Consider the following 26,737-nt stretch of genomic DNA (forward strand, 5'->3'; position numbering starts at 1 on the left):
CATTTAGAAAACATATGTGCAAGGATGCCACTTGTCCAAAACAAAACATCGAGTACTATTCACATTAAAATAAAATACTTTTCATATAAATTTCATAGGGTAATTAAATTTTAAAATTTTTCATGTAAGGACTGATTGGTTTGATGACCCCCCATTTCTCGATTTGATAAAATCAATAAAAAAAATGGGTTTGCTCATCGTAAGCCGGAGCATGCTCAAACTGGCACTTTTTATCGTTTTTGGGATTTTTTATCAAATAAGACAGAAGTACTATGGTACTTTTTGAACAACGAATAGTATCAAATAAAAATTAAGAGCAGTAAGAGTTCCAACCCTGGTTTTTAATCAATGACGACTATAAACAATTTAAGAATTCACTAAAAAAAATCCATAAATATAACTTTCGACTTAAACACATCATTAAACCATGACGGATCCCTGGTCGGTCCAAGGCACAAACGAAGTTACACGACAAGATAATTCAACAAACGAGTCCAAAGAAAATAACCAACGTAAAAGTGCTGATCCAAGAAACGATTCCCAAACTTTGGGGTTTGAGGATAGTTTCATTCAAGAAGATAATAATTCCAATACAATAGTGGTAGCAGATAGTGATAAAACCTCTTCAAAGGAAGACGCGCACACTGAGCATCAACCTCTGTCCGATTCTGAAACATATTTGCAGAGTTTAGGTAACTACGCCATTAACTTACAAAAAAAGGGGTGGGGAAACAAAATAAGGCATATTTTAGTTTCGATAGAATTAACAAAATATATGTATAATATAGCTGAAATGAACTGTAAACTTGATTGATAAGCACGAGTAAATGTTTTTAATTTGAATTTTATTTTTCATGACAGAACGTAAACTTGAAAAACTTAAAAAAGGCTCAAAACTAGTTGACGCTTTATCGGAGAAGCGGGACGATTGCCTGCGCTCTATGCTGCAGAGTAATTCGAGCAACGGTTTCAATAATGATACATTGTTGGAGTTAGAAGCAAGCATTACAAATTCTGACTCAGCTGTACAAAACTTGTACAGACAAATACAACCTGTCCAACCGGTAACGGTGGGTGAAACTGTGCATATAGTGAAATACGATCAACTGGAAGAGCAACGTTTGGAGGCTGAAACTGAAGCCACAAACGAAGAACTAGAAGAAAATCTACCAGACAGCCGCTAAGTTTTTGCGACTCCACTGGATAATCGATAAAAATGAATTCTCCATTTGGTGAAGTTTTTATGTTTCTTACTAATTTAGCCTGGAAGAGCCGCTTAACCATACCAGTTTTGGTAACTACCGCATTTCTTATTATGGATATACGTTTACAGATTGAAATAAACATACAATCGGGGCAAGTGGTATGTTATAGGACGATTTATTTTAATTGATATTAAACGATTTTCCTATTTTAAGGCGGCTGCAGAATTTAATCGGCTTGATAATGATGATGATGAGTATATCGATAATAATGATGACGACGATGACGAATATAATTACGATGAATATACCACGGATTCTAGTGCAGATGCAGATGACGAAGACGATGATGAAAATGGTAATTCATGGTAATAGTTGTTTATAATAAATATTTTCTACTTTAACATTTTCATTCACTTTATTACTCTTCATTATTATTAATTATAAAAAAACAGCAATGAATTAAGTTGGTTTTTAACCAAAATATTTATGTAAAAAATATTTATTTCCATAAAAAGAGCAAAGCAATGCCAAGATTTACATGTATAGTTTAATTAATTCATCACTTACAGCTGAAGGTGTTAAAATGCCTAAATCTGTAAAAAGTAATGTAATATAAGCAGGTGGTGTATAATCAACCAATGGATGTACTTTGGAAACATCACTTAAATGTTTGCGGGAGTACTAAAAGGAAATAAAAAGAAAAAAATAACCAAAGAAAATTAAACAAATCATTAAAATGTTTCACCTTGTATTCATCTGGCAAATCTCTTTGATTAAGTGGATATAGTCGTGTAAATTTAAAACTTTCGGACAGAACATAGAATGGTTTCTTCATTTCTCTGGCACATAAACCCATTGTGAAACTACCAATACGATTTATAATGCCTCCACTTTCAACCACGGCTTCAGCACCCACCATAACAAAATCCACAGATTCCATTACATAGCCTGTAGCTGAATCTAAGATCATAGTGCAGTCAATGCCAGCTCGTTCCAATTCGGCTATCATTTGTTCTCTAAAAGGGAATAAAATGTAATTTAAAGATGCTATATGTATACATATTTAGTTCAGTATTAAGAGCGAATTGTCTGCTGATAAACTTATTCGTGACAAGATAGATTGCGAATGTAATATTTTGAAGCTTTTTCTTCGTATTTTATATTTGTGTTTTTGCTAGTCCATTCGAATTTAATATTGAACTCCGACATTGAAAATGTAATTGGCAAATTGGAATATATTTTCTAACTTGACAAGGAGTCATCAATAATCTTCATTGTCTTTAGCCTTCAGAAAATAATATTAGCTATTATTGCTTCTTTAAACGTTTTTTGTAATGCAAATTTTTGCAGCCAGATTTTATTTTCGATTGCAAGAATTCGCCGGTGATTGCATCAGTAAAGTTCAGCTATTATTTTTCATAATTTTTCTCTTACCCTGAGTTATCTGGACCTCCTTGTGTAACAAACACATGAAACTGTTTGTTAGACTTGGCTGCCGTCAATAAAGCCTTTAACACTACTCGGGATCTGGAATGGGTCAATACGCGACAACCATCGGTAATAAACTTTTGAGCTTGTTGAGCAATAACATTACGAGAATTCAATAATTTGGTTAAAAATATTTTTCCACGATTTAACATGATCTCGCGGCACTCCTCCATGCCACGATCATCCAAACTTAAAGTAATAAAACGACAGAACAGTTCACCGCCCGACACCACAGCTGCTATAGAAAGATCTGTATTACGCATGGCCGCCACAGCTTCCTGCATAGTATTCTGTAGAATATGAATAGTGCCAACTAAAAATATAACAAATTATTAGTTTATCGCTTTCAAAATTTATATTTTACTTACATTGCTTCTTTTCCAATATCATTAAAAGAGTTTTTATGGCCGCAATACCAGATGAAAGCTCCTTATCGTCGTCCAGCAATTTAAGGAAATATTTGACCACGTCTAGATAATAAAACAAATTTAGCTGCTAGTTATTTTGTTAAGTAGTATACAATTTACCAAAGTCTTCATTTTTATGTGGTGATAAAGGCATTTTCTTAAATAATTTATAAAATTTAGCAAAAATTTGTTAGAAAGCTTGACACGCAAACCTAATCACACAACAGCTGTCAAAAGAAAGGTTATCTTCAACAGAACATCTCTGTGTTTGAAACATCTGTGTAATGTTTACAAAAAGTGTATTTAATCTGGCAACCTATAATCAACAGGTAAAGTTTGTTTACATGCATTTATACTATCTGGTAGCACTATTTTACACAGCTGGGATTTGTTTACATACATTTTTAAACATCTGGCATTATTATTTCTAACCGGCTTTTATTTGTTTACATCGTTTAGGTGGATTTGGTGACCCTGTCATCAGCTGTTTAAACAGCTGGAAAATATTTTTTTCATTGACGTGTGAAGTTTTTAATTCTGAAAGAATTTTTGAGAAAAAAATTTAAAATTTAATGTAAAAGTATTTAAAAAAGCCAAAAAATAAGATTTTTTCTATTCTAAGTAAATTGACATAGCCATGTGTATAAAAATGTTATAGATTTTGAATAAAATTATTGCCACAAAAAATTTTGAGTGCTCATACGAGGTGAAAACATGTTTAAAATCGAATCCTATATAACTCCTCTTATTCTGAACTATTTGACGAAATATGTCAAAAATATACGACCACAAGATTTTCAAGTTTCCTTGTGGGAGGGTGAAGTAACATTCCATAATTTGGATTTACGTTTAGATGTGTTGCAACAGGAATTAGATTTGCCCTTTCAATTCTTATCGGGTCACATACACGAATTAGTCATATCGGTGCCATGGACTAAGATTACCTCAGAACCCATACGCATATCGATCAATACTATTGAATTTGTCTTGAAATCAAATCGTGAAGATACTAGTGGCACTAAATCGCCCACGGGCAGCAGTTCACCACAACATCAGTCATCGGTTGAGGGCACTAGTGCCAGCAATAAAAATAATGAACGTGAGGATACTTCGTCGATTGGTTCTAGTTTGGCCACGAAAATTCTCAATAACATTAATGTCCAATGCCAGAATATTATTTTGAAATATATTGAGGAGGACATTGTGGTGTCCATGAATGTTCAGCATCTCAGCTATGGTCCGGCCAACGAACAGTGGCATCTGGCCATTGTCGATGTGAATCCCAATAAGGTGTTGATGAGAAAATTGATAAATATCTCCGATTTGACAATATGTTTGGATAAACGCAATGATGCAGGACAAATTGATGTGTGTCAAGAGCCGGTTATGTATCGGTAAGTTTGAGAGTCGTGTAAAGGTGCACCGCAAATTTATGTATCTTACAGAAATTGCTTTCTGTTATTCTTATTATAACTTTCCTCTATTTCCAGATGCACCTTAGAATGTCGCGTTTTACGCAAATACAATTGCCAAACAATGGCCAACAGCAGTACAACGCGTATTGGTGTGTTTACACAAAATCTCGATTTAAACCTTTCCACCATGCAAATACCTTTGCTAATGCGTCTCATAAAATTCATCACCCAAATGGTGCCGGAAAAAACAAATGCCTCCGATTCAACGTCCACAACTCCAGACGATTTTAGTGCTTCGGATATGGCCACTAGTAGGGCAAATAGTGGCGGTACGTATTTATCATGGGCATGGAATCTATTGCCAAGTTTCAGTCTTGATGATGAGGAAAAAGATGACTGCAATACAGACGATCCTGTAGGACACACTAAGGATATAGGCATTTATGTGGAGGAATTAAATTTGACCCTGAAGAATTCGGAATTTATAAACGATGCTATAATGGGTGGTATAAAGCGTATACGTTATATGCCGATTGTACGATTTACTATTGGTGGTTTGTATTGGGAGCGAGTAATGTCAAAAGAGTTGGAGTGGTCAAATACCAAGATGGGTATATCCAGTATTTATGTAGAACCTTTGGGCAGTTATCGCACTGATGATCAAACAAATAGTTATGCTATAATAGATACACCTCCGGTAAGTGGGAAATACTGTTCACATCCAAGAAATGTTCACTATTTTTTTTTATATATCAATTTTGCTTAAGACTTTGTTTCACCAAAATATCTTTATTATTGACATTTTGTTTTCCCACACAATTTCCACTAAAAATTTGTTGCCTCAATCAATTCTAACTACAAATTTTCATAAATATTTCACTCAAAATTTGTTTAATCAAAAGATTTTCACAGAATTAAAAAATTTCAGCCATTCATTCTATAAATCCTTTCCCAACATCTTACAATTAACCAAAAATATTTATATATTTAATTTGTTTGCCCCGCAGTTCACCAACATTCGTTCCTTCATTGATAAATCCTTGTTTGATGATCAATGCATGATTGCAGACAAGGGCTGGGGTGTTACCAATTACGATGATTACGTGACACGCATCACAGATGACTACTTGCTCTACAGGAGTCCCATATTCGCCTTCGATGTTATAACCTATCGCTCAAGTCATGTAGACAGCCAGGAGAGTGGTGGCACTGCCACAACCACCCTCACAAATACCGCAAATGAGGGAAAACTAACGGATTTACATAGACAATATCGTATACTATCGGCTGGCATAACATTTCGTTACAATCAAACATTTCTGCAGGTTAAAAATGTAATTAAAACTATAATAGACTCATACGATTCAACAGCATATTCATCAAATGTAGAGAAAACGGAAACCAACACTGCAGGTGCTACAAACACCCAAAAAATCCTAATAGCACAGGATCATAGCACTAACACGGTTAGCGGAGAAGTGGGAGAATCAGATGAAACCAGGGCTCATGTATTGGCAAGATCAGGTGGTGTGCATTTAGCAGAAGGATCACCCAAGCTACATCCTCCCTTAGTAGAAGACTATGATGCTTTGATGCAAGGTATACCATTGTGTAAATATAAAGTTGAACTAAAACGTATGCGTATAGAAGTTTATGCTAAAACAGAACCAGAGCCCTCCTTACGCATACATAGGAAACTGCCAAATGCTGTAAAGAATTGCTTGCCCTATATGTTATTATATTTTGATAAAGTCGAAGGCACTCTATCGACTCCCATAAATCCCGATAAATTAGTTCACACAACTTGCCAATTGCCTGATAAACCTCAAGAGTTATTAAATGCCTGTTATGATAATTATGAATTATACATAAAGGACTTTTCCATGGGTCTAATATCACCCTCTACCGATAATCTCATAAAATTGCTGACTATACCCAAATTACAGCTGGCCTATGGTACTTTATTACAACCATACTACTGGAAAAACGATGAAGTTCCTATAAAAAAATTGGATTTACAATGTGATGTTATTAAATTACAATTCACCAAAAGAGAATTAATAGCTGGACTACAATTATTCAAGGCCTCCTTAAACTATGAACCACATAGTGTTATTAAAATGGTAGAGGTATTAAATCATTTTCTAGTTACAGCTGACACACTGTCCTTGAATTCCGTGTTATCTAAGCTAATGGTGAAGCAACGTTATTATCATAGCTTTGGCATATGGAATGTAACTTTATCAGCTCTACACTCGGATGTGGTAATTGGCAGAAATACTTCACAAATACGCCGCTATAATGTCCTAAATACACAAGCCAAAATGCATAACAATCAAAATAAATGGTTTGAACTACAACTGCAATATCCCAATCTGTCCAGTGATGAACAGCCTGCAAGTCAATCGAAATCTATAAAAAAAACTAATAATGAACATATAGAAATGGCCATTGGTGTGTGGCTGGACAAGTTCAATTTGAATGCCGACAAAAATCTATTGGATTTTCTATCATTTGTTACCCAGCAGGAAAGTAAATTAGCAACAGGTGAGTTTTATTTAAACAATTTTAAAATTGTTTATAATTTAAATTTAATCAATCTTTATTAAAGATTATTCCGCAGAAATAGAAATACAAACACAAAACTTACAAAACCCTCCAGTACCGGCCAGTCTAATTGCCAGTTCCGCCCCTTCCACCTCCATAATTTATCAAGCCAACAATGCAATGCCACAAATTTTTGCACGCAAATCATCACGCAACTCTAGTTCGTTAAGAAAAATATCGCAACCCGAAGAAACCATACATTTTAGTTCCGAAAAGGATGAACGCCTCGAACTGACCGTTACAGATCCCATTGTAATCGATATACCCGATGAAATACCGCCCGAAAGTGATGAAGAGAAAATCAAAAAGTATTTTAAACTATTCAACACCATAATAATCTATATTGATATAGCACAAAGTCAATTGGATGTAACAAATAAAAGTCTAACAAATGAAAGCGAAAATGTTTTCAAAAAACTCTATACCCGTCTCAAATTACCCAAGATTTTGCTGAAATCCACCTTTGCTGAGTATATCACACGTTCCAGTCTGCGCCTGAAAGTTAATCCGCCCCTTACAGCCAAAACTACTTTCAACTGGACCATACAATTTCAAGATATGGACATAAATACCCTGGAAGACAACAACATAATAATGCCTGTGCTTAAACCATGGCAGACCACTTTAACTGTGGCCACCACTAAACGCAAACAAGCCGTTACCATTAATACCGATCTAGACTACACCTTTAAATCTCAATCCCGCACAAGTTCGCCCAAATTAAAGCCGAAAAGTAAAAATCTACCCGAACGTACTGCTAAACTTATAGAAAACTCTTCAGTATCATCGAATTCCTTAAAGGAAATATTTTCGGGTAGCGAACGTTCACCACCGCCTTCGCCTAAACCCAGTTTACGTTCAAAGCCCGCCATGGAAAATGCCGCAAATAATGAAAAGTTTGAGGAAATTGTTTGTCTAAATCTACATTTAGACTCCTCTACCATACATTTGTTTGGCAATAATGTTAAAATATTGCAATTACATTTCGCTCACCTCATGAGTATAATTGAAATGAGTCAAAAGATTTCCTGCACACCCACATTGTCAAGTAGACGCAAAAGCAGTTGTAAAACATCGAAGATACCTTTACTGATTTTAACCACCTCAGAAGAAAATCAACATATTAAGGAGTTTATGGATTTGGATAGCAATTCGGATGTATCAGCACTACCAGCTAATGAGAGTAAGTTAAATTTAATTTATCTAATATATAAAAATCTCGTGTCACAATGTTAGTGTTTGAACTCCTCCGAAACGGCTCAACCAATTTTTATGAAATTTTGTATGTATGTTTGGTAGGTATGAGAATAGGTCGTAAAGAATATTTCATACTGCTAGGTCATTAGGGGGTCCCTATCCAGAAAAAATACATACAAACCCAAATTTACACATTTTTTAATCGCGATTTAAGTATTTTTATATTAGCAAAATATCCAAATAATTCAAACAGAACGAAACGGCTCTACCGATTTTTATGAAATTATGTATGTATAATTGGTAAGTATGAGAATAGGTCGTGGAGTATACATATTTCATACCGCTGGAACCAAAATATTCACTAGAAATAATTTGTATGGCAGGACAACGTTTGCCGAGACAGCTAATATATATATAAAAGAGTAACGTAACTGACTGAATTAACATGGCATATCCCAAACATAGTTAAGAAATAGTTAATTTTTATTATAAAATCAATACATACCTTGATTATTGTATTCCTGATCCATCTTCCTTTAATTTTTCTTACTAAAACATATAATTCGAAGAATATTTCAGAAATATAACAAATGAGTAACACGATATTTTCAAGTTCGTCAGGACCATATAAATGTTTAACTTGATTTCCTTCATAAATATTATGTTTTATCACAAATTTCGTCCATAATACGAGGGGAAACTCAGGTTTTTGGATAAAACATATTTTTTTTCATTATTGTCTCCTTGAGCTCTATACACTTTGGTAAAGTTCCTCCATTGTTAAATCAAAATTTAAACCACTGAGCCAAGTGAGATATCTATGGATTCCACCATATCGTGAATTTTTTCAATTGATTTGGTTGTAGAGACCTCAACTGGGCGCCAAGAACGTTCGGCATGTTCCTTGTGCTTGTACGGCTACAGCGAAATTTAGTAAACCAATTTTCAACAATTGAAATTGATGGTGCAGAGCTTACCATTGGTTTGAGTGATGTTTTTTTTTCGCCAGAAATAATGCTTAAATTAAGCAGCTTAATGGTCACACGAATTTCACTTTTTTCCATTCTAAACTTAATGACGCTGCTTGTTCAACAGATGCCTGTTGGCAGGAGCAGTGTTGTCATTACAGTTAAGATGCGGGAAATTCAAAAAGTTACGGACTAATTGACCTGCTCTCGTTATACAGAGTTCAGACATATTTTCGTATGAACAATAGTGATCTTATTATACCCTTCACCTTCGTGAGAGGTATACACTGATGGACAAAAGTTACCGCCATTTCCCTTTAGAATGTTTAAAGGACTACCATGTTATAAATATAATTGAAACACAAAATTTTATTTTTTCAACAAAAACAATAATTCATTTTAATTATACTTCAGTTAAAACAAGACATTTTAACTTAACCTAATTTACAAAAACGTAGCGTGGTGGTTCTTTACACATCCTAAAGGGGAAATGGCGGTGAATTTTGTCCATCAGTGTATATAAGTTTGTCATTCCGTTTGTAATTTCTACATTTTTCATTTCCGACCCTTTAAAGTATATATATTCTGGATCCCTATAGATAGCGGAGTCGATTAAGCCATGTCCGTCTGTCTGTTAAAATCAATTTTCTGAAGACCCCAGATATCTTCGGGATCCAAATCTTCAATAATTCTGTCAGACATGCTTTCGAGAACTTTCCTATATAAAATCAGCAAAATCGGTCCATAAATAACGGAGATATGAGCAAAAAACCGGGACAACCTCGATTTTTGACCTATTTTTGATCTATATATGGATTACTAAGAGCTAGTTTCTGGGATAAAGATAATCTACATTCTTCGTTTAAACTTAAATTAAACTAAAAATTGTGTTTCTCACTTATTATTTATATGCTATATAATCTAGGTTTAACTCAGCATCATTGGTGAGTTAAACCTAAGTATAAAATACCAAAGCACAAAAAGATGAAAAATAAAATAAACAATTTAGCACAGCAGCTCTTTGTTTTCATTTGCTTTATTAACATCAATATAATTTTTCATATACATTTATACTTTAATGTCACTTTATCTTTTACAAAGTTATAATTTACAAAAAAAAGTTATGTACGCGGTTGCTTTTTCTTATAAAATATAAAGTATTGCCATATTTATATGAACAATTTTGAGGAATAAACATGTGATTTGACTGAAAAGTATGGCAATGCTAACAAAATTAATCCACTACTGAGAAACACAATCGTTGGTTAAATTCCGGCAAAATATGTTTCTGGTTTAATATAACAGCGTGTTAAGCTGAGTTTAACTGACAAGTAAGAAACTAGCTCTAAGTCATTAATATAGACAATATGGATATCATATTTTCCAAAAAATTTTTTGTCATAATTTTTTTTTTTAAAAAAAAAACAAATTTTTTTAAAAAAAATAATTAAAAACTAAAAATAAAAATTTTAAATTATTTTTTAAAAAAATTTGGAAAAAACTTTTTTTTAAAAAAAAATTAAAAAACAATTTCGAAAAAAAAAATTAAATTTTGTTTACCTAAAAATATTTAAAAAAAATTTATTTTAAAGTATAATTTGGTGAAGGGTATATAAGATTCGGCACAGCCGAATATAGATCTCTTACTTGTTTTTCATATTTTAGGCTCCTATTTCAACATTCGAATTAAAAAATAAATTATTTACGCTAAATTACTTTTGTTCATTTTTGTCTAGTGAAAACTAAAAGTGTTGTTTTTGTTTTCACATTCTAATCACTTAGGTTTTTGACTTTGACAGATTAGTTTTCAAACTATGATTTTATGTATAATCGAGTGTCTATTACTATAGTCCTGATTGAATAAGAATGTGGATATTGTAGGGGCAATTTGAAATGTCTGTAATAAAGAACCAGCAATCATGAAATTACTCTAAATTGTGTGAAATAATTAACTTAGACACATAAAATAAAGGTGGAATTAGCTGTAATTGTTTATTCTGAAAAATGAATAAACCTACGATATTTGTGCAAAACCCTTTGAACATACAAATTAATCAAACATAAAATGGCCTCCAAATAAGGCGTATTATTTGAATATTGTCAAAGTCGTTCTTTGCCAAAAAGAACTTACAGTCAATAATTGCTTTATTTTATTTCATTTTATCAATTCCGTGTTAAATAAATATATATTTTTTAACCTTTTTCTTTTGTAATAAATTCCAGAAAAATCCCTTCTCAACAAAATATCTCTCTTCTGTCAGTGGACCATAGCCAAAGTTGTGGCCGAAGTTGAGAGTGCCCGTGAACAAACGCAGAAAAGTAAACTTGTTGTGGAATTTGAAGATTTTCTCTCGACCGTAGATCAAGGACAAGATTTTACTAAGTACACCAGTAAAATTGGCAATTTTAGTCTAAACTATTATCAGAAGTCCGATAGATATGATTGGTTACAACAGGAATATTTACGCATGCGTATGATAGCCGAATCGAATGAACATCCTTTCCTGAATGTCATACTAACCAAAGTCAGCTTGAAAGACTTCTATAAACGTATCGGTGTCAAACGGAAAGGAGAAGTAGGTCGTAATATCAGTGAGGTTTTAATAGTAATGCAAGCAATGGAAATTATTGTGGACTTAGATCGTGTACAAGAATTTATGGAACCCTTGTGTGTAATACTCGATAAAAATCAACAAGATTTAGAGACTAAAAATGCTAAAGAAAATATAATTATTGCCTCTGAATTGCCTCTAGTACACTTTGAAAGTAAAGGCATTACATGCTATTTTCCCCTCGATAATCTTAAGAAACAATGTACAGTATTGATATGTAAAATCGATAGCATAAATGTAACACCCAATCTACAAAATCCACTGCAACGTAAACCTTTAAGACCGGATGTTTATGGTAAAGCGGCCAGCATGGGTATACTCAGTATACCTGGCTCAATTGTTGAGGATCGTCAATATGAGATGACTTTGAAGAAATTGTCGGCAGCCTCGGGTAACTGGTTGGAAATTTTGACACACATGCGTAATAAAGCACAAAATGTTCACACTAATCCGGCAGTGGAATGGAATAATCCAGAACGTAAACAATCTTTGAAATTAAATGAAATTTTCAAGAATTTCACTTTAATAGCCACATATGCCCCCAATATAGTTTATAATAATATTTTAATTTGTGGCCAGGCCATTGAGTTTAATTGTGCTACTGATTTTATGGCTAGCATAAATACGGATCAATTGAATATGTTTAGTTGTCATTTGAGAAGATTGGAAAAAATATCAGAGTAAGTTTTATATTTTTGCCAGCTTTCTGTTTCTTTTTAACTGAAAATATTTCATTTTATTGACTTGCAGAACTCTCAATCAGGTTTGTAAGCTGAAACCTTCAACACCAGCAGCGGCCAGTTTAAAATCTCTATCAGAAAGTACACTTTTCTTTTCACCCGAAAGTTCCAACTCAACAACGGTTTTACGTACAATTAAATCCCTAAATAGTTTAGCAAAAACGGCAAACTCCCAAACAGAAATACGACGTTTCAGTCGTTTAGGTTCACAAACACAATTTGAGTCGATAGATGAAGACTCGGAACCACCACCAGCCAAAACCGATTCGGGTGTTCTATCGCAATCATCAAAGCGTTCTATAACCACAAAAGATATCTTGCAATCAGCAAAATCAAATTCAACCAACGCTATACTGGAAAAATTGGCCGAATATCCACAAAATAATCAAACTCAACCCAGATGTCTACCGAAAACAGTGTCTTTTGTGGCCGGTGTATTTCTATTTAAAATATTCGATTCAAATTGCAACGAAACAGAGACGCGTGTATTATTTGAGGCAATGGAGATGGAAAAACCCTTAATGTCATTTACCATATCCCAGCCCAGTTTTATGATTAACCAAAATATCTATGATTCTGTCATTAGCTTTTCGATTTTTAATTTGAGTGTATATTTACCAACTATGGACACGATGCAAGCAAAATTGGCCACAAATTTATTCCCGGAAAATATTGTTGATACCATGCCAGGTGATATGACCTCAACGGGCATACCTCCCTCATTATTTACTTATAAATCTCATCTAACCAAACTAAAAATGTGTGAGATTGATATAGAATTGGCCAAGCCATTGGTGGTCACAATAAGCGAACGCAATATAGCTGAACTATGTAAAAATCTAATGGTTATTTATAATTCCTTGCAGGCCTACACTTGTGTTAGTATGCCCTATAAAGGACCAGTGTATCGAAAATCAAAAATAATGCTTATGAAGAGTAATACTCTAAATGCAGATCGTTTGAATATCAAATGTAATAATATTGCCCTCAAGCTCACCGATCATCAGGAGTACGAATGTAAATTGGTTTTCAGTGATCTTAAGATAAATCTTAAATACCTTACCAGACCAGAGAAATGTTCGGCTAAATACTCATTGGGAGCTGTTTATTTACGTACAAGTAAAAAGGTTTTCGTACATCCCATATCTCTCAAAGGTTCCATGGATTTTGTTAGTGAACCCTGGCATCGTTTGCCTCTCATTAATGCTATTGTTAAATTCAATATTATACAAGTAGATTTGGGTATTTATGTCATTCTACAACTACGCCAAGCTGTAAATGATTTCAATACAATACTCAGTTATGTGAGAGAAGAATTGTTACGTTTCCAGCGTCTACATTTGCAGGGTAATGGTTCAAATAAGGCTGTAAATGTAAAACAGTTAAAGGCTTTAAAATGTCCACGTGTAAGTTCGTTTATACAAAATAATAAAAGTATTAAAAGAGAGGAGTTCTATCAAGATGATTTAAGGTAAGTGGAAAAGAGAAATGTTACAGTTTCATGCAATAAACAAATTATTTCAATTATTTTCAGAGCTGGAGCTTTTCAATTTGTGGAGTTAATGTCGGACAGCGTTTTGCCTTTACCCTATCAAATACAAATAATCAAAAAAGATTACGGCATAATCTGTTGGCGTTATCCTCAGCCTAGGAAAATGTGTAAAATTCATATTTATCCAGTGCCCATGGCAGTAAGTAGATATTTAAAGAAATATTTTCAGAAATTCTGTAAATTTTTTATTTTAAGGTGGAAAATCCCATACACATTAAATGTCGCATGGAATACTTTAGCGAAGTCCATGAATGTTTTTTGCATTACTGTGACTTGTGGCTTTCGGAGACCAATTCCAAAGATATTAAACTACCAGAGCGAGAAATCTGTGCCACCATTTGGCGTGTTGTTATTCTACAGTCCCTGGTATCGGTAAATGGTGAATGTTTTGATACCAGCGAAGAGGATGAAGAACTGCATTCTATAGCCAGCATGAATATAGACGAAGTTTTGGGCAAAGGCCGGCAAGATGCTGATTTTATATTACATCCAAAAGTATTAGTGGGTTGTATGCGTGTCGATACCACCTTCCAATCGAATTGTGTGCCAAAAGTTCAATTACTACTTAGCTGTAATTTGCTTAAAGTGAAACTGCTCAATCAGCCAGATGAAAGTGCAGATTTACCGCCCCTACTAAAGAAATTCCATTTGGCCAAAACTACTCATATCTCCCAAGCGTTTTTGATGTTTGTCGTGCAAAATATTAAATTTCATTCCACTTTTTATGACCAGCAAAAGTTTAATCTAAATATAGCGTTTAATGCCAGTGTAAAATGTTTGGATTATGGTTTTCTCAATATGATGCCCTTGATGGAGGAAACCACTGTGCAATCCTATATGGAAATAGACAAAAAGAAAAATATTATAAATGCCAATTTTGTATTAGACCGTTTACAATTTAATATTGGTCCGGCCATAATACACACACTACTGTCTTCGAAAAATCATTGGTCCGAGTGTTTGGATTTAGATGAACGTCGCATACGTCATGCCTTAATACCCAAATGTATAGTGGTGAATCGCACCATGACCTCTTTGGCCTTTGGTCAAACTGGTACTCATGAACGCATACAATTGAATCCCAAAGAATGTTATTTGTATTCCTTTCGCAGTGATTATCACAGTCAGGAGTTGACATTCTATATAACGGATGAGGAAACAAATACAGTGGATACCTCATTGTCGCTGCATATACCTTTTAAATTCGAAAGCCAACACATGGAGCAATTCTTACGTATTGGCAATAAAGTTATCACCGTCAAATCACGCAAACTATCGAATTCTCAAATATTTGTTTTGATTAAGGGTCAGATAGAATTGTTATCGATGGTTTCGCATAATTTACGCTTGGAATTTCGCCAAGAAATTAAAGCTGATGAAGTCAGCCACAAATCTTTGGAATATATTATTGAGAAACAGGGACGTAATTCGTTTTATCATAGTGTGGAACAGAGTTCAAATATAACCATGAGGTGGGTTTTACTTAAGAGGAGTTGACGGGTTTTTGGAGTTTGGTTTTAATGTTGAGTTTTAATTTTTATTTTAGACTGAAGTTGGCAGATAATAATATAAGGGCTCGCACCGGCGATATACCATTGAGAACAAATAAAAAACTACCTTGGCTGGTTAAAGGTAAGTTGTCAATTTAAATTAGTTTTTTTTTTAAATCACAATAATAGTGAGGAGTTACACAAAACTGCTATTTACCAAAATTATCTCAATTATTATTATTCCAACATTTCCCCTTTTCCCTTTTAGTACCCATCAACAGTGATGAATTCATTAGCTTTTGGATAAGAGTGCTACGCGAAGATATACCCGATTTAGCAACGGAAAACTTTTATCCCCAAAAAATACTCATCACAATATGGCCCATATTTGAGATATCCTCCATGTTAAGTTGTGCCACACAGGCCAAAGAAACTACGGGAAAAGAAGCGCAAATACATTTACCAGGTCAAGGTGCACGTCACATACTAGATGTACCAGCCACACATCTTACCGAACATCAAATAGAGTTCATGTACAGCTTTCCTTTGGGAACAGCCTCATCAAAAAATTATACTCTAAAATTAAAGTCCTTAGATTGGCAGAAATTCTTTTGGTATGATGAACAAAAGTGGAATATAGAAAACACTTTAAGTCTACTGGCTAAACCAGTGGCCCGAAATTGGCCTTTAAACGATGAAGAAGAGCTGAGAGTGAAACGAATCTCTGAATCAAATCATGGCATCGATGTAATCTACAATACAAGAGTTACCAGGGAATTTGCCTGTACCCTTAATTTGGAAGTGGCACCCTGGGGTATGTTTATAAATGCCACCGGCATACAAATACGCATATGTGAGTTGGGTGTACAGCCCAAGGAGCTAAAAGTGGATGCCAATGGCTTGGAAATGTTATTCAATATCTCACAAGGATTTAGCATAGGCATACGTAATGGCTCCAATTGGCTACAGTCGCTGCCAATATATTTGGAAAATGCCATAGTAACACAAAGTAAACATTTCTATACCGTCAACGAGGGTGAATACACCGACATTGTCATCTTGAGGGGCGATGAAGTCATTAAGTTTATCTTAACTCTAACACTTGAAAACAATCGTAAAATGTTTAAATTGTCATCGAAATTTGCAGTAGTTAATCATACCAAAAATCGTTTATGCATTCTACCTTTCGCCATGGATCATAAGGAGAGTATACTACGAAAAGATGTAGAACATTTAGATGCCTCTACCACCAAGACAGTATTGAGAGCAACACCCTTCAAACAAAACAGCATTGGTATTTCCCTTAGCCAATTCTACGATATAAATGCTCAAAGTGCACAACGTTCTGTAGATTCGGCTTTTATATATTTTGTGGTCATAAAACATTGTGCAGATACAGACATTTCCATACCCATACCCTTAACTTTACCCTTCAATCGCAAATGTTTAAGCATACAAAATGGCGGAGAGTCTATAGCTTTAATGGTATCACTGATTGAACACGAACAGGTCTATTATTTAACCATATTTGAGGATGTGGTGCCAGCTGTTTTGATCAACAACCAAACCGACTGTCCCTTTTTAATTGCACAAACGAATGCTGGTGAAAATAGTAAAGTATCTTCGACCATTTCTGAATATGAGGGCAAACATTTGGAATGGTATCATGTGATACCCAAACAAAGTAAATCCTTTTATACACCTCCCGAGTGGTATACCCACTTTCCTGATGTTGAGACAACTTTGTGCAATATAACTTTGGCTTTATTTAGTGGTAAGTCTTTAGCTGTCATTTGAAATTTATTTACAATAATATATTTTGTACTTCTTTAAGATTTATCTACCAAAAAATCCATAAAATGGTCAAAACCCATACGCTTGGATAAAACGTGGAAGAAATTTTTGCACATACCTGGCCATGGTGATGTTAAAGTTATAATCTGTGATAAACATCGTGTTATTAGATTAAATATTTTTTATATATCACAGGTAAGTTATTTTTTATGAATAATCGATTTTTTGAGTGAAAACTTAAAATCAGCTATAACTTCGTTAATATGCGTTTAAATGGAAAAAGAACGTTGTTTTTTGATCACTCATATTTCTCATCAAAAATCGATTTTTTGAGTGAAAACTTAAAATCAGCTATACTTTGTTAAAAAGCGTTTAAATGGAAAAAGAACGTTGTTTTGTGATCACTCATATTTCTCATCAAAAATCAATATTTTGAGTGAAAACTTAAAATCAGCTATAACTTTGTTAATATACGTTTAAATGGAAAAAGGACGTTGTTTTGTGATCACTCATATTTCTCATCAAAAATCGATTTTTTGAGTGAAAACCTACAATCAGCTATAACTTTGTTAAAAAGCGTTTAAATGGAAAAAGGACATTGTTTTGTGATCACTCATATTTCTCACCAAAAATCAATCAGCCCAATTATGAATAAAAAATTCCGTGGGAGTTTGTTCCCGGGAGTTATTTCTCATTGAAATTGAATAGGAAAAATGTGAAAAATGAAAAAACTCTCGCGGAATTTTTATTCATAATTGGGCTAAATATTTTGAGTGAAAACTTAAAATATCCTGTAACTCTGTGTTACAGGATTTAAATGGAAAAAGAACGTTGTTTTGTGATCACACATATTTCTCATCAAAAATCGATTTTTGAGTGAAAACCTAAAATCAGCTATAACTTTGTTAATATGCATTTAAATGGAAAAAGGACGTTGTTTTGTGATCACTCATATTTCTCATTAAAAATCAATTTTTTGAGTGAAAACTTAAAATCAGCTATAACTTTGTTAAAAAGCGTTTAAATGGAAAAAGGACGTTGTTTTGTGATCACTCATATTTCTTATCAAAAATCGATTTTTTGAGTGAAAACCTTCAGCTATAACTTTGTTAATATGCGTTTAAATGGAAAAAGGACGTTGTTTTGTGATCACTCATATTTCTCATCAAAAAATAATATTTTGAGTGAAAACCTAAAATCAGCTATAACTTTGTTAAAATGGAAAAAGTACCTTGTTTTGTGATAATCAATATTTTGAGTGAAAACTTAAAATCTTCTGTAACTTTGTTAATATGCGTTTAAATGGAAAAAGGACCTTGTTTTGTGATCACTAATATTTCTCATCAAAAATCAATATTTTGAGTGAAAACCTAAAATCAGCTATAACTTTATTAAAAAGCGTTTAAATGGAAAAAGGACGTTGTTTTGTGATCACTCATATTTCTCATCAAAAATCAATATTTTGAGTGAAAACCTAAAATCAGCTATAACTTTGTTAAAAAGCGTTTAAATGGAAAAAGGACGTTGTTTTGTGTTCACTCATATTTCTCATCAAAAATCAATATTTTGAGTGAAAACCTAAAATCAGCTATAACTTTGTTAATATGCGTTTAAATGGAAAAAGTCGTTGTTTTGTGTGCACTCATATTTCTCATCAAAAATCAATTTTTTGAGTGAAAACCTAAAATCTTCTGTAACTTTGTTAATATGCGTTTAAATGGAAAAAGAACGTTGTTTTGTGATCACTCATATTTCCATCAAAAATCGATTTTTTTTTATTGAAAACCTAAAATCTGCTATAACTTTGTTAATATACGTTTAAATGGAAAAAGGACGTTGTTTTGTGATCACTCATATTTCTCATCAAAAATCAATATTTTGAGTGAAAACCTAAAATCAGCTATAACTTTGTTAATATGCATTTAAATGGAAAAAGGACTTTGTTTTGTGATCACTCATATTTCTCATCAAAAATCAATTTTTTGAGTGAAAACTTAAAATCAGCTATAACTTTGTTAATATGCGTTTAAATGGAAAAAGAACGTTGTTTTGTGATCACTCACATTTCTCACCAAAAATCGATTTTTTGATTGAAAACCTAAAATCTGCAATAACTTTGTTAATATGCGTTTAAATGGATAAAGGACGTTGTTTTGTGATCACTCATATTTCTCATCAAAAATCAATTTTTTGAGTGAAAACTTAAAATCAGCTATAACTTTGTTAATATGCGTTTAAATGGTAAAAGGACGTTGTTTTGTGATCACTCATATTTCTCACCAAAAATAGATTTTTTTAATGAAAACCTAAAATCTTCTGTAACTTTGTTAATATGCGTTTAAATGGAAAAAGGACGTTGTTTTGTGATCACTCATATTTCTCATCAAAAAATAATATTTTGAGTGAAAACCTAAAATCAGCTATAACTTTGTTAAAATGGAAAAAGTACCTTGTTTTGTGATAATCAATATTTTGAGTGAAAACTTAAAATCTTCTGTAACTTTGTTAATATGCGTTTAAATGGAAAAAGGACCTTGTTTTGTGATCACTAATATTTCTCATCAAAAATCAATATTTTGAGTGAAAACCTAAAATCAGCTATAACTTTGTTAAAAAGCGTTTAAATGGAAAAAGGACGTTGTTTTGTGATCACTCATATTTCTCATCAAAAATCAATATTGTGAGTGAACACTTAAAATCTTCTGTAACTTTGTTAATATGCGTTTAAATGGAAAAAGGACGTTGTTTTGTGATCACTCATATTTCTCATCAAAAATCAATATTTTGAGTGAAAACCTAAAATCAGCTATAACTTTGTTAAAAAGCGTTTAAATGGAAAAAGGACGTTGTTTTGTGTTCACTCATATTTCTCATCAAAAATCAATATTTTGAGTGAAAACCTAAAATCAGCTATAACTTTGTTAATATGCGTTTAAATGGAAAAAGGAAGTTGTTTTGTGTGCACTCATATTTCTCATCAAAAATCAATTTTTTGAGTGAAAACCTAAAATCTTCTGTAACTTTGTTAATATGCGTTTAAATGGAAAAAGAACGTTGTTTTGTGATCACTCATATTTCTCATCAAAAATCGATTTTTTTTTATTGAAAACCTAAAATCTGCTATAACTTTGTTAATATACGTTTAAATGGAAAAAGGACGTTGTTTTGTGATCACTCATATTTCTCATCAAAAATCAATATTTTGAGTGAAAACCTAAAATCAGCTATAACTTTGTTAAAAAGCGTTTAAATGGAAAAAGAACGTTGTTTTGTGATCGCACATATTTCTCATCAAAAATCGATTTTTGAGTGAAAACTTAAAATCAGCTATAACTTTGTTATATGCATTTAAATGGAAAAAGGACTTTGTTTTGTGATCACTCATATTTCTCATCAAAAATCAATTTTTTGAGTGAAAACTTAAAATCAGCTATAACTTTGTTAATATGCGTTTAAATGGAAAAAGAACGTTGTTTTGTGATCACTCACATTTCTCACCAAAAATCGATTTTTTGATTGAAAACCTAAAATCTGCAATAACTTTGTTAATATGCGTTTAAATGGATAAAGGACGTTGTTTTGTGATCACTCATATTTTTTTTATCAAAAATCAATTTTTTGAGTGAAAACTTAAAATCAGCTATAACTTTGTTAATATGCGTTTAAATGGAAAAAGGACCTTGTTTTGTGATCACTCATATTTCTCATCAAAAATCGATTTTTTGATTGAAAACCTAAAATCAGCTATTACTTTGTTAATATGCGTTTAAATGGAAAAAGGACCTTGTTTTGTGATCACTCATATTTCTCATCAAAAATCGATTTTTTGATTGAAAACCTAAAATCTGCAATAACTTTGTTAATATGCGTTTAAATGGAAAAAGGACCTTGTTTTGTGATCACTCATATTTCTTATGAAAAATCTATTTTTTTAGTGAAAACCTAAAATCAGCTATAACTTTGTTAATATGCGTTTAAATGGAAAAAGGACCTTGTTTTGTGATCACTCATATTTCTCATCAAAAATCAATATTTTGAGTGAAAACTTAAAATCAGCTATAACTTTGTTAATATGCGTTTAAATGGAAAAAGGACGTTGTTTTGTGATCACTCATATTTCTCATCAAAAATCGATTTTTTGAGTGAAAACCTAAAATCAGCTATAACTTTGTTAATATGCGTTTAAATGGAAAAAGAACGTTGTTTTGTAATCACTCATATTTTTTTATCAAAAATCGATTTTTTGAGTGAAAACCTAAAATCAGCTATAACTTTGTTAATATGCATTTAAATGGATAAAGGACGTTGTTTTGTGATCACTCATATTTTTTTTATCAAAAATCGATTTTTTGAGTGAAAACCTAAAATCAGCTATAACTTTTTTAATATGCGTTTAAATGGAAAAAGAACGTTGTTTTGTGATCACTCATATTTCTTATGAAAAATCGATTTTTTGAGTGAAAACCTAAAATCAGCTATAACTTTGTTAAAAAGCGTTTAAATGGAAAAAGGACGTTGTTTTGTGATCACTCATATTTCTCATAAAAAATCGATTTTTTGAGTGAAAAGCTAAAATCAGCTATAACTTTGTTAATATGCGTTTAAATGGAAAAAGGACCTTGTTTTGTGATCACTCATATTTCTCATCAAAAATCAATATTTTGAGTGAAAACTTAAAATCAGCTATAACTTTGTTAATATGCGTTTAAATGGAAAAAGAACGTTGTTTTGTGATCACTCATATTTCTCATCAAAAATCAATATTTTGAGAGAAAACATAAAATCAGCTATATCTTTGTTAATATGCGATTAACCGGAAAAAGGACGTTGTTTTGTGATCACTCATTTCTCATCAAAATTCGATTTTTTGAGTGAAAACCTAAATTCAGCTATAACTTTGTTAATATGCGTTTAAATGGAAAAAGAACGTTGTTTTGTGATCACTCACATTTCTCATCAAAAATCGATTTTTTTATTGAAAACCTAAATTCAGCTATAACTTTGTTAATATGCGTTTAAATGGAAAAAGGAAGTTGTTTTGTGTTCACTCATATTTCTCATCAAAAATCAATTTTTTGAGTGAAAACCTAAAATCTTCTGTAACTTTGTTAATATGCGTTTAAATGGAAAAAGGACGTTGTTTTGTGATCACTCATATTTCTCATCAAAAATCGATTTTTTGAGTGAAAACCTAAAATCAGCTATAACTTTGTTAATATGCGTTTAAATGGAAAAAGGAAGTTGTTTTGTGTTCACTCATATTTCTCATCAAAAATCGATTTTTTTAATGAAAACCTAAAATCAGCTATAACTTTGTTAATATGCGTTTAAATGGAAAAAGGACGTTGTTTTGTGATCACTCATATTTCTCATCAAAAATCGATTTTTTGAGTGAAAACCTAAAATCAGCTATAACTTTGTTAATATGCGTTTAAATGGAAAAAGGAAGTTGTTTTGTGTTCACTCATATTTCTCATCAAAAATCAATATTTTTAGTGAAAACCTAAAATCAGCTATAAATTTGTTAATATGCGTTTAAATGGAAAAAGAACATTGTTTTGTGATCACTCATATTTCTCATCAAAAATCGATTTTTTTATTGAAAACCTAAAATCTGCTATAACTTTGTTAATATGCGTTTAAATGGAAAAAGAACGTTGTTTTGTGATCACTCATATTTCTCATCAAAAATCAATATTTTGAGTGAAAACTTAAAATATCCTGTAACTCTGTCAATATGCGTTTAAATGGAAAAAGGCCGTTGTTTTGTGATCACTCATATTTCTCATCAAAAATCAATTTTTTGAGTGAAAACTTAAAATCAGCTATAACTTTGTTAATATGCGTTTAAATGGAAAAAGGACGTTGTTTTGTGATCACTCATATTTCTCATCAAAAATCAATCAGCCCAATTATGAATAAAAAATTCCGTGGGAGTTTGTTCCCGGGAGTTATTTCTCATTGAAAAAACTCCCGCGGAATTTTTATTCATAATTGGGCTGAATATTTTGAGTGAAAACTTAAAATATCCTGTAACTCTGTGTTACAGGATTTAAATGGAAAAAGGACGTTGTTTTGTGATCACTCATATTTCTCATCAAAAATCAATTTTTTGAGTGAAAACTTAAAATCAGCTATAACTTTGTTAAAAAGCGTTTAAATGGAAAAAGGACGTTGTTTTGTGATCACTCATATTTCTTATCAAAAATAGATTTTTTGAGTGAAAACCTAAATTCAGCTATAACTTTGTTAATATGCGTTTAAATGGAAAAAGGACGTTGTTTTGTGATCACTTATATTTCTCATCAAAAATCAATATTTTGAGTGAAAACCGAAAATCAGCTATAACTTTGTTAATATGCGTCTAAATGGAAAAAGGACGTTGTTTTGTGATCACTCATATTTCTCATCAAAAATCGATTTTTTGAGTGAAAACCTAAAATCAGCTATAAAATATCCTGTAACTCTGTCAATATGCGTTTAAATGGAAAAAGAACGTTGTTTTGTGCTCACTCATATATCTCATCGATTTTTTGAGTGAAAACTTAAAATCAGCTATATCTTTGTTAATATGCGTTTAAATGGAAAAAGGACGTTGTTTTGTGATCACTCATATTTCTCATCAAAAATAGATTTTTTTAATGAAACCCTAAAATCTTCTGTAACTTTGTTAATATGCGTTTAAATGGAAAAAGGACGTTGTTTTGTGATCACTCATATTTTTCATCAAAAATCGATTTTTTAAGTGAAAACCTAAAATCAACTATAACTTTGTTAAAAAGCGTTTAAATGGAAAAAGGACGTTGTTTTGTGATCACTCATATTTGCCATCAAAAATCGATTTTAATACTTAAATTTAGTTTACAACTTTATTTTTATTATCCCCATTTTTCAGCAAATGGAATTCTCTGTTAAAGACTTGCGTTCACGTCTCTCTACCACCGAGCCCACAAAGATTCTACCCAAAGAACAGCAAACTGTTGATCAAACATCTTCCTCATTTCTACTTCCTGCAACGAACACTTATCAAGAGACACCTCAACAATTAAATACCGAAGTTTGTCAACATTTCCGTAATGATTGCGGTACCATGCGACAGAATCTTAAAGTACGATTCTTTGTTAAAGAAATAAATTTAAGTCTACACACCGACAACAGTACACGTCAGTATATGAAACGTGAAGTGGTCTCTATATATGCCGATTACTTGCTGATAGCCTACGAGGACAACGAAGATGAACGCATCATGAATATTGTGATACCTAATTTACAAATAGACAATCAATTATTTTCCACAGGAAAATATGATTTTCCAGTGATATTATGTGCCGAAGAGCTGTATGAGAAAAATGACTGTGTTCCCGAACCCTATTATTTGGAGACTTATTATAGACTATTGAAAGAAAGAAACATAATGATTAATATAAAATTAAAACTGTTTGAAGATGAATTCAAAATGAATTCTATAAATTGTAAATTGAGTCCTGTGCGAGCGTACATAGAGGATGCCTATATAACGGATTTCTTAGATGCCTTGGTGGAGTGTGAAACCTCGAATTGTGCATATAAGCCGAAATTAGAGTACGAACGTAAAATTTTGGTGGAGAATCAAGTTAGCATACCCAGAGATGTAGAGACGCAGGCCATCTACGCAGCAGAACCTTTACAGCTGAGATCTTTTTGCATAGAATCGATGAGAGTTTTGTTGTCGGTGCACACTTCTGTGCGACTGTACATTGCTTTGGATCATTCACCTTTATCGTTTTCTACCTATGAGCGCTCACATCTGTTGACTTTGCCTCTGAAGTTTGGCCAATCTTTGGGCATGCATTATTTGTCTGGTGCTATATTTGGGGCTGGCTGGGTGGTGGGTTCCTTGGAGATATTGGGCAGTCCTAGTGGTTTAGCACGTTCGGTTACTACTGGCTTGAAGGATTTTGTATCTCTACCCGTTCAGGGCCTATTTCGGGGACCCTGGGGTTTCATTGTGGGTGTTACCCAGGGTTCAGCTTCTTTGTTAAGGAACGTAACTGCTGGCACAGTGAATTCTGTAACAAAATTAGCAGCCTCGGTGGCTAGAAATTTGGATCGTTTGACTTTGGATGAAGAGCATATCGAAAGAACAGAAGCTTTAAGACGCTCTCGACCACAAGGTTTCACCGAAGGCTTTTCACAGGGCATGACTGGTTTGGGTATAAGTATGTTGGGAGCTGTAGGTGGCTTAGCTCATCATACCCTCGAGGCTCGTTCCACGGTCGAGGTATTTACCGGCCTTAGCAAAGGTTTGGTGGGGGCATTTACAAAACCCATTAGTGGTGCTGCCGAATTGTTGGCATTAGCTGGTCAAGGCATGTTACAAACTGTAGGCTTTAATGCCATGCCCAGACAACGCTGTCCCTCAACAAGCCGCAATTTAGCTACCGAACCATCGGGCTATCGTATATGGAAGCTGTTGCCGGTGGAATTGTCTTCCGATCAAATATTATTTTATCATGAAATCACTTTGTCGGTGGAGGATCAACTTAAGCGTGGCTATGTTTTCCTAACATCAGCAGTATTTGCCATTACGGAGGCCGAATGGGATAAATTACAATTTGCTTTTCCGGTGGATAAGGTGGAGATAACAGCTGATAATCTGGATAAAACCTTGTACTATGTACATTTGAAGAATGAAAGAGAGGACATTGAGGAGGTAAGTTGTGTTAATACCCTTTGTGAACAGCCTAACTTACTTATTTTCCTTTAATATTTCATTTATACAAATTTTCAGGATGTCAGCTATACCAATGAACGTATTATGAATTTCCTGCACACCTCATCCATTAAAATGACTTCAGATTCGCTTTATGATTTATTACAAACCGGTGGCTCTCTAACATCTGGCGGTTATAGGCGTCAACAGACCTTGGATTGGTCCTTCTATATAAGTGAACATTTGGGTGAACACATAATGCGTTATTTCAAAATACTAAATTCAAAAATGATAAGAAATTAAGTAAGTTTTTATGTATTTATTTTTAATATATTTTCCATACACATACATATTCCCAAAGATTTAACTCTTAAAATTTCCCCTACTTGTGTATTTTGGTATTATTTTGTAGTTAAAAAAAAACGATAAATTTAAAAGAGAAATCTTAAAAAAGACTGTAAACAGTATAATGTTGTATGTATATAAATATATTTATATACTAAATTTTAATAAGTTTTTGTTTTAGCGTACTACTTTACATTTAAATTATAATTTTTTGATATACAATAA

At 32.7% G+C, this 26,737-nt stretch overlaps 4 protein-coding genes across 5 annotated transcripts; 3 read left to right on the forward strand and 1 right to left on the reverse strand.

Annotated features, from left to right (window-relative positions):
* Positions 1 to 330: 330 nt before the first annotated feature.
* Positions 331 to 1,184, forward strand: LOC135964174 (uncharacterized). Its single transcript, XM_065516289.1, has 2 exons — positions 331 to 692; positions 862 to 1,184. The coding sequence occupies exons 1-2, from the start codon at positions 428 to 430 to the stop codon at positions 1,182 to 1,184; spliced, it is 588 nt and encodes a 195-aa protein (XP_065372361.1). The 5' UTR covers positions 331 to 427.
* Positions 1,185 to 1,216: 32 nt separating this feature from the next.
* On the forward strand, positions 1,217 to 1,742 carry LOC135964175 (calsequestrin-2). Its single transcript, XM_065516290.1, has 2 exons — positions 1,217 to 1,363; positions 1,419 to 1,742. The coding sequence occupies exons 1-2, from the start codon at positions 1,217 to 1,219 to the stop codon at positions 1,572 to 1,574; spliced, it is 303 nt and encodes a 100-aa protein (XP_065372362.1). The 3' UTR covers positions 1,575 to 1,742.
* eIF2Balpha (eukaryotic translation initiation factor 2B subunit alpha) lies at positions 1,665 to 3,350 on the reverse strand. Its single transcript, XM_065516288.1, has 5 exons — positions 3,221 to 3,350; positions 3,062 to 3,163; positions 2,640 to 3,006; positions 1,951 to 2,221; positions 1,665 to 1,886 (listed from the first exon to the last, which is right to left on the reverse strand). Exons 1-5 carry the CDS (start codon positions 3,252 to 3,254, stop codon positions 1,740 to 1,742), a joined length of 921 nt encoding a protein of 306 aa, XP_065372360.1. The 5' UTR covers positions 3,255 to 3,350; the 3' UTR covers positions 1,665 to 1,739.
* Positions 3,351 to 3,673: 323 nt separating this feature from the next.
* Positions 3,674 to 26,737, forward strand: Vps13B (vacuolar protein sorting 13B). Of its 2 annotated transcripts, XM_065516286.1 has the most exons (13): positions 3,698 to 4,494; positions 4,591 to 5,212; positions 5,523 to 7,062; positions 7,127 to 8,305; positions 11,511 to 12,579; positions 12,650 to 14,110; positions 14,174 to 14,330; positions 14,387 to 15,663; positions 15,738 to 15,823; positions 15,950 to 17,455; positions 17,516 to 17,670; positions 24,371 to 26,167; positions 26,246 to 26,737. In XM_065516286.1, exons 1-13 carry the CDS (start codon positions 3,815 to 3,817, stop codon positions 26,468 to 26,470), a joined length of 11,754 nt encoding a protein of 3,917 aa, XP_065372358.1. In that variant the 5' UTR covers positions 3,698 to 3,814; the 3' UTR covers positions 26,471 to 26,737. The 2 variants fall into 2 exon arrangements, with proteins under 2 accessions (XP_065372359.1, XP_065372358.1); XM_065516287.1 differs by lacking the exons at positions 7,127 to 8,305; positions 11,511 to 12,579; positions 12,650 to 14,110; ... (5 more) ...; positions 24,371 to 26,167; positions 26,246 to 26,737 and having other exon boundaries at positions 3,674 to 4,494; positions 5,523 to 5,840; positions 5,905 to 6,088.

The sequence above is a fragment of the Calliphora vicina genome, chromosome 1 (genome assembly GCF_958450345.1).
Source record: "Calliphora vicina chromosome 1, idCalVici1.1, whole genome shotgun sequence".
Taxonomy (NCBI): Eukaryota; Metazoa; Arthropoda; class Insecta; order Diptera; family Calliphoridae; genus Calliphora; species Calliphora vicina.